Genomic DNA, 9351 nt, shown 5'->3' with positions numbered 1-9351 from the left:
ATATTATTGACCGCATGGATTCTTTGAAAGTGCATGTATCATAAATAATGACGGTGCATTATTGTTCTCACTTGATGATCAGTGAGAATATTGTTGATCTGATTGAACATCCAATGGCCAGTATTTTAATGCATCGGCGAATTTGTGTAACATTAATAATGCATGGCACGTCAAAATTCCTACTTGTATGTACAAAATTTGGCATATTGCCGTGTAAAATACGTATCTGCATACATGCATTTCTGCACAAATGATTCTCAAAAGGAATCCACTATTAATAAAATATTTCAATATGGATTCCCTTCCTGATAAAAGCAAAGACATGCATAAAAGGATGAATTTAATAAATTTGTGGAGAATATATGACGCTTGACGCATCCAAATAATGGATGCTTTCTGGCCTTATAATTAAGTGTGTGCATGCTGCTACTTTTGCATAGATATTGAAGAGAAGGAAGAGGCATGTCAAGGTCATCAAGTCTCATCACTTTGCAGAGCTCAGAAGCAGCGCCACCACGTCTTGTTCGTGTGGAGCGCAGGCCAAGCTTTGGAAAAAGATTGGAAACCATCGAGGAAGAGACCGATCAGGGAAGTCACGGTCGCAATTGCAGCGAGAAACAACCGGCATTTGGATCGGGAAGTAAGGCTGAATTTCCAAAACAAAGTCCGGCTTTGGTGGCTCGCTGAACAATTAATGATACTGTGCAAATAATGCATCAGAAGTATTAAAGTAACGTGTATAAATACGAAAATGCTAATGTCAAAGCTAAACTTGTTGCCTTTAGAGAGTTACATGCTTACGAGAGGTGATTGTATATTGCTCTAGAAGCAAATGTTTAGCTCTGGAAATAATATATGCCAAATTTTATTAAAGTTCTACATTGATTGCATACAAAGGCGGAGCCTGAAATTTTTTCACATGATCAGGCTATAATTTTTTTCTTCCTTCTAAAAGCTTTTCGAGGAAGGAGGCCAGAGTGTTTTTGTTGACCTACTGCTTAAGCCAACTGACTTGGATCATCTGAATTACATCCAGATCTAACGAAAACTTCACATGTGCCAGCTTTTAAACCAATTAATTAAAATATGTGTTAACTTCTCCTTCTTATTCAATTTCTGACCACAAAAATATAGCTTTGATCAATTTTGGGTATGTACATCCATTTACTTAATAGATTAGTTTCCAACCTCTTTCCCTCATTGTCAGAGAAAAAAGGACCATCAAATCGATTAGGAAGCTTCTGGGCAAAAATCCAAGTTGTAGGTGTTGATGATGTTGGATATTTTCAGTATAGTTTATGGTTGCGATATATAGGATGAAAGTTTGCTTCAAGTCATATATACAGATAAGCGAAACAATGAAAGGTAAAAACAAACCCAAACACACAAAGACAAGATACCAAATGACACAACCCAAAGATTCAATTTACTAATCTAAATTTTAATTATTTTTAAAAGTCTCTCAAGATCCTCTAAAATTCTAATTGACTACACCGTCTTAGACTAACACCATTCCGCCCTTCTTCTCCCTTCTTCTCCTCTTCCTCTCTCCATATCTACTTGGATATGGGATTTTTAGCCTAGATTTGTTTGGATCTAGGTCTATTTGTGTGTTTGTTTTGTTTGGTTGTTTTTGCAGTGTTTTTGGACCAATTTGCCGATTAATATAGAGTTAGTGGACCATTTGAACGAATAATTTAATTAAGGGACCAAAATGCAACTCAGGTATAAGTTTGAGAACTATTTGAATAAATAACCTTTTTTTTTGGTAGCGATCTCTATATATATCTTACAAGTTTATTACTTCAACATATCATTTGTGATAGTGTTTTAACTTTTATCATCACAAAAGAGCTTGATCTACAAAATATAATTGGTGATCAAGGATATATACTTGATCTAAAAAATATAAGTGCTTCTTCAATCGTGTATGTATAACTGAGGGTTCGAAGATCCTCATTATTATTGATGCCTTTTTGAGTATCTCAGCCCCTTCTTGAGAATGGAGCAGGAAAAGAGAGGAGGCTGAGTCAACACCAATGCTCTGATTGGATCTCTGGCTCGTGAGAGGATTGTTCACTTTTGAACAAAATTAAAAGTTGGATCAAGTTAAAAATGGCAGGAGAGCACGAGCCTAGCCCTGGCTACCTACTTTTTCTAGCTCGATTTGTAGTTTGCGTAGGCATGCCACTAATAGGGATGAGACCACCCCAATAGATGTGGTATATGTGGTATAGAATATTTTGTTAGATAGATTTGCGCTTGTTCTGGACCTCTGATGAAAGCCATTAGACCATCTCCAACCATGTTAGGGCTAAACTCAAATTTTCACCCTCCAAAATACAACTATTCATGTATTTTTAGGACTCAAACTGTTTTTTCCTCCAACCTTGCGGACTCATAATTTGAGTCTGCAACTTTATTAAATTATTAAAGAGTAATATAATCCTATTTTGTTTTTGTGGTTAATTTTTTTAAATTAATTTTTGCATATTACTTCATGATTTATTTTTTTGAACATTTTGACATAAATTTTTTGAAATTTCACAAACATAATTTTATTAACAAATTGATGGGTATTTATAGAGTTTAGGATATGTTTTGAGGTTGCATCCAACTTATAATAATATATTTACTTATTTTGACCTTTGGATTTAAATTTCAGCTGTTGGATTAATTTTTTTCCCTTTGATCCAGCCAAAATTTAATATCAGCCGTTGATTTCTAGCCTTTAGGTTTGAAAAAAAAAATTGAAAGAAGCCCATTTTATTTGCAGCCATAGAAGTCCAATTTTTAAGTTGACTAGGCTTTGACAAGTGGCCAGCAACTTGGGGTAGTGGGCAACAGCCCATCATCTGCTTCAAATGTGGCCTCACATGTCTCTTGTCTTTCGCCAAATGGGCCCCACAAAAATTCTGCCTGGACTGGAATCTGAGGCGAAATTCCACCCAATTTTTCAGTCCACTCAAATTACCCCCCCTCCAAATACATGGGTTGGAGAAGGTTTTGGGCTAAAAATCTCAAATTTTAGGTTTGACCTCCCATGGTTGGAGATGGTCTTATGCTCAAAGGGAGGTACGAACTCGGATGAATTCTTTTCTATGCCTCAATTAAGAGGATTTTAATATTCTTTCAATTGTGCTCTATGGTTTGGAAGGTACAAACGATACCTAGCCAGACATAAAACTCAATGTTGTGGTCAATGTTCCCTTGATTGGGTCCAAAAACCTAATTTGGGCCTAAGATAACCTTGGATTAGGTTAAGACTTAGTTAATTCGGCCTAAATAAACCCTTGTTTTCTGGCTAAGAAAACCCTACTCAAACCTAAAAACCCTTGTTCTGGGCATGTCCAACAATGAATAGTTATATTATTATGAAAAGTAAAGATTCAAATCTCAAGTGCAGGAAAGTAAATTATTGGAAAGTAAAGTGTGAGAAAGATAAATGGTAGGAATGTAATGTAAATTGCATAGGAAATAAAGTTCCAGAAATTGGAGATTTCTCTATCCATATCAAGCATGATAACAAGTTAAGACAAAAGCTAAAGATTTCTCCATTTAGCTATTTTGAAGAAGAAGTTACAATAATGAAGAGATTGGAGATTTCTCTATCCAATCCGTTACAAGTTTTAGCTGTTTAAAGGGAAGCTAGTGTAATTATTAATTAACAAAGATTATACCAAGAAGATGGCAGAGTAGTAAAAGATACGCGCAGGAGTTGTCAACTAGTTATTTGGGTAGTAGGTTGGCTGTTTGGAAAGCTTGAAGTTTGTTTAAGTGTTTAAGGGACATTGCATCTGATTTTGGAGAGAGAGTCCTTGAGTGCTGTTGTTGAGCCTTTATATTTATCGGCAAAAAATTCCAACGATGACGGTGATGGGTGGAGGATAAAACTTGAGTGTTGTCCAATGTCAGGAGAAAAAGTACTTAGAAGAAAATACTGGTTTCAAGGGATGTTCCTTTGATTTGCTATTCTTTTGCAGCTAGAAAACCAGTCGTAAGACAGCTCCTCATGGTTTTGGTGTCAATCAGCCAGCTTGCCTCCTTGATGAGAGAGATGGCAGTCAAGTCGTCATCTCTACAACATTTACACATCAATAAGGACAAAAAGCATCGTGGAATAATATTAACCGCGACGGTTATGTAATATTTAGGGTCATGGTTACTCTATGTTATGGCGAGATGTGGATAAATTGTGACATGTCATTACCTTCAAATGACACCTATGTTCCAAAAAGCGTCATCTAAGCATATCGACATTGCCTTTTTTTACTGTTTTTTATATTAATTAGACGTTGGTTGTGAACCAATAGCGTCTTTGGTTGTGAACCAATAGTATTGTTTTACTATATTAAAAAATTTAGTAATAACTACGTTCTTTCCATATTTACAGCCGTTACTACTTCATTTGCACATCGATACAGACCATAAGCGTCGTGGAATATTTATTAACTATGGCAGTTTATTTTAATGTACCATTGTGGAAGGGATTCTACACGATGGTAAGTTAATATTTAGGGTTGTGGTTACTCTGTGCTACATCGGGAAGTGGGTAAAATGTGCTATGTTATCTCCTTTAGACGATGCAAAATTTCTAAAAGCGCCGTCTAAGCTTGTCAAAGTTGGCCTTTTTACTATTTTTGCATTAATTAATCTTCGATTTTTATTTAGAGATGACGTAGTATGTTGTAACAATGTTGGTAATTTACTGTTGTGGTTTTAGTAGTTAAAAATGGCGTTTGATTTCACGATGGTGGATTCCCGTTGTCTATTACGATTTTTGTAGTAGTGATGAGTTGTACTGTCTTCAAATATCGACGACCTTATAATTGCTAGTGGTTTATGTAGTCAACACTTGATGTTTTATACTTTGGGCTTGTCTAATATAGGTCCTTACAATTTCTATTTCCTAGACATATACCATCATTCTATAAATCAATGTGTAAAACCCAATTTCAAACTTAAATGACCAGTAGGATATAAGAGGTCATAGTATTCCTATGTTTTTATATCATTGCCATCATACTTCATATTTTATTTATAATTTATTCCAAGCATTTCATTAACTGCCATAATTGTAATTAAAACTCCCTATTAATAGCATATCAATCACCCTATTTCTTTTGGTTGTCATTCCCTCTAACATATGGCCCCTTAAAAGTGCAAATAAAAAAAATATGTAAATTACATATCCAATAATGTACATATGAAAAATATAAATATATATATATATATATATATATGTATAAAAATATAGGTATATTATTTACCAAAAAAAAATAACAAAAATAGGTCAATTACTTTGTAATTGAAATTTTCGTACATTTTTCATAAATTAAAAATAGATACACTATTTTGAGAGAAAAAATAGGTACATTATTTTGAGAGAAAAAAAAGGTACATTATTTTGAGAGAAAAAAATAGGCTCATTTAAAAAAAAAGATTGTTTTCTTAAAACAAACAATAAAAAGATGATCAAATTATTTTTCATAAAACAAGTAACAAAGAAAAAAATAGGTACAATTTTTGGAGAAAAAATCGGTTCATTAAAAAAAATGTTTTAAAAACAAAAAAATAAATAGATTATCAAATTATTTTTCAACATAATTAGAATGTACACTATTATTCATAAAACTATAATAAAAAATAATACTGGTCATATAATTCATAAAAGACAACAACATTAATTCCTCAATTTAATATTGAATTTAAATTACTAATACTTTAAATAGATTACTAAAAATAGTTACTGATACTTTAAAGTGGAATTTAGTATTTAATTTCAAATAAGTTTCTAAATTAGTTCCTACATCCATTACAACTATTTGGAGATCTTTCCAAATTCAACGAATGTCATTAGTTACACCCCCCATAACACATTAACTAATAAGCAGGGGTAATTTTGGAATCCGAAAAATACAATAAATCAAATTTTAAGTTATATTAGGCAACTTACTTAATTGGATCCTAGTAATCAGGTGTTATTTGAAAAAATTAGGTATTTTAAATAGAAAACTAAAGAAAAGGATTGTAGGTGATTTACAATTTGTATTAATTTTATGGGTCTAAACTCAATTTACTAAAAAAAAAAATATAACAGTATAGCAACTAGAGCATGTTTTTATTAATTTTAGGGTTAATTAATTATTTATAGTAGTTATTTGAAATTGTATGTGCACATGGCCAACTGCTGTATGAATTTTTTCATTTGGCTGCTAAACCTTTCTTTAATTGCTGATTGTCAATGAATATGAATTAAAAACATAAAATAATAATTAAATTAGTCGTTGAATTATAAATGTACATGGCCAACTAACTGCAGTATGATTTGTCTTATTTGAATGCGAAGTCCACTGTAGCACATGGCCAATTGCAGTATGATTTTTCCTGGAATTCGAACGAGTGACCAAGTGGGGGCAACTGGGTCAATATTATTATTATTGTACGTCCTCAGCCATATGCATATATATATAGCACCAGTCTCTCTTTGTGGAGCATGTGTGATAGCTTAACTGAGTAAGAATGGCAACAAGTGCCGTCTCCGCAGGTACAATTGTCGTCGAAGTCCTTAACAACCGTAACTACGTAGATTGGAGTGATTTGGTTAGAAATTACTTGTTGGCTCAAGACCTTTGGGATGTAGTGGAAGAAGAAGAAAAAGAAGAAGAAGTTGATGACCAGTTCAAGGCTTGGAGGAAGAAGAACGCCATGGCTTTACATACAATCCAAGTTTCGTGCGGGCCGGAAACTTTTGCGCTGATTAGGGGTATCAAATCAGCCAAAAGTGCTTGGGATATTTTGGCAGAAAAGTTCAAAGCACAACCATTACTTCCAAGTGATTTGCTTGAATCTGCAACCTCATCAAACAACCCAGGTATACTTGGTTCTCATTCTGGAAAAATAAATATGTGACAGAGGGACCACTTAAATCACATGATTAGGGAGACATTTGTTAGGCCCATTTCGCCTCAGATCAACTTTGTTTTTATTGGTTTAAAAAGCCGGATATACATGCTGATATCCACTCCATACAGTATTCCTTCACACTTTCTAGCAGGCTCTTATATTTTCTATTTCCTATATATATACCCGTCATTCCATAAATTTATGTGTAAAACTTAATTTCAAATTTAAATGACTAGTAGGATATAAGAGGTCATAGTATTTCTATGTTTTTACATCATTGCCACCATATTTAGAAACGCACACCCGACCGTTTCCACATAAAATAGATTTGTCCTAGTATTATTAACTAAATTACAGTATATGCCATATACCTTCATATTTTATTTATAATATATTTCAAGCATGTCATTAACTGCTACGATTGTAATTAATACTCCCTATTAATAGCATATTGATCACCCCATTTATTTTGGTTGCGATTCCCTACAAAATATATAATATATACCTACAAATAAGTATAGGTAAATTATTTTACGATATACCTATAAATGTGTATAGGTAAATTATTTACCCATGGTTTTTTTTTTTTTTGGGGCTAAGGATTTACCTTAGTTTGTTGTATATTAATTTACCTACGGCAGTAATTACACCAAGCGTTAATTACATTTTTTTAATAAGGAAAAAGCTGACTCATTAAATCCTTGGAATCTATATAAAATTTAAACACAATTAATGGGCATTGAATTGCACTAATTTCTTAAACAAATCACGTTAAAAATGTAATCAAGGATATTATAGGAATTTAAAAAATATAACATTTAACTAGGGATGGCAATTTTCCCCGCGAGTAAGGGTCTTCGTGGGGATGTGACCCTAATGGGTCGAGTATGAAGGACATAAAACAGGTATGGGGATGGGTATGGGGAATTTTTTGGGTATGGTGTTCGAGGAGGGGCGGGGATGGTATTTTAATCCCCAACCTGAACCGTCCCCGTTTAGAATATATATATATATATATATTAATTTTTTGATGAGGTATGTATATGTTATAGTATATATAAATATGCTATTAAAGTGATTGTACCGAATTAGTTTTATATTTTATATTTTAATGTTATATATTATATACTTATGTAATTGATACAAAACTTAAGCCACACTGCTTATTTATTTAGTTAACTTCCAGTACATATATAAATATTTTTTATATTGTCTTATAAGCATATATTATATATATTCATTATCTTGCCTTAGTACATTTTTTTTTTCTTTCAACAAAGTTGTTATATATTGGTTTTTACTTCCGTAATGGGGTGGGTCGGGGAATCCATTCTCCAATTAAGGTGGGGATGGGGAATTCCCGATATGAATATTGCGGGTATGAAGGTGGGGATGGGGGAAAAAAGCTTAACGGGGATGAGGATGGGAATGGCATACCCACCCGTGATTCGAGAAAACTGATGAGTTGGATCTTAGTCATCGGATTTTTCTTATAAAAAACGGGTTTTATTTAAAGAAAAATAAAACGATGGATTGTAAGTAAGAAAATATTAATTTGAAGGGGAAAAGTCAAATTTACTATTAAAAAAAAGAAGCAAAAAAGATGCATACATATCATGCACGAGTACAATTCATTCAAATAAGAAATAACTGGATTATGTTATCAATGTGAAATAATTAATTAACCAAAACTCGGTGCAGGATATGACGAGATTGTATGTGACTTCAATCAGTATCAGCCATTCTTCGATGCTGTCAGGATTGGGGATTGGAATAAAGCAAAGGAGTTTCTTACTCTACATCCCAACGCAGTAAGAGCAAGAATTCCATATTCAAACCAGACAGCTCTTCACATAGCAACAGAATTTGAACGCGAGCATATTGTGGAAGAGTTGGTGCAATTGATGCCAAAGGAAGACTTGGAAATACAGTCTTTTGGTTGGACAGCTCTTGCTATTGCTGCAAATAAAGGAAATATAAAAATGGTTGAATGCATGGTTAGACAGAGCAAGAAAATACTTAGTATCGCCACTGAGAAGAACTCGACTCCAATTCTCCTGGCTTGTGTCAATGAACATTGGGATGTCCTTGATTATCTCTACTCTGTCACTCCATTCGAAGATCTAAAGCCAGAGAAAGGCCCCTACGGCGCTGGACTTCTTTGCCACTTTATTGGTGCCAAAAAATTTGGTATAAGTCTTTAACTTATAACAACGAATTTGATTAATGCTTTTTACATTACAAAACTTCTTTTCTCTCTATTGCAGATATTGCGCAGGAATTAATTCAGTTTTGCCCACAATTGGTCCTTACTAAAGGGCCGTATTGGCTGTCACCGATTCAAACATTGGCATGTATGTCTTCAGCATTCCCAAGTGGAGCACACCTCAAATTTTGGCAACAATGGATCTATAATTGTTAGTATATATCCACATTCTCTTTCCT

The 9351-nt window shown here is 33.5% G+C and overlaps 1 protein-coding gene across 1 annotated transcript; it reads left to right on the top strand.

The window, feature by feature from the left end:
* Positions 1 to 6522: 6522 nt before the first annotated feature.
* Positions 6523 to 9110, top strand: LOC103334783 (uncharacterized). Its single transcript, XM_089052337.1, has 2 exons — positions 6523 to 6874; positions 8608 to 9110. Exons 1-2 carry the CDS (start codon positions 6523 to 6525, stop codon positions 9108 to 9110), a joined length of 855 nt encoding a protein of 284 aa, XP_088908463.1.
* The last annotated feature ends 241 nt before the right edge of the window (positions 9111 to 9351 follow it).

The sequence above is a fragment of the Prunus mume genome, linkage group LG5, assembly GCF_029339155.1.
Source record: "Prunus mume cultivar Tortuosa linkage group LG5, ASM2933915v1, whole genome shotgun sequence".
Taxonomy (NCBI): Eukaryota; Viridiplantae; Streptophyta; class Magnoliopsida; order Rosales; family Rosaceae; genus Prunus; species Prunus mume.
The sequence above is the reverse complement of the archived record's forward strand: the minus strand, read 5'-3'. Positions and strand labels throughout refer to the sequence as shown.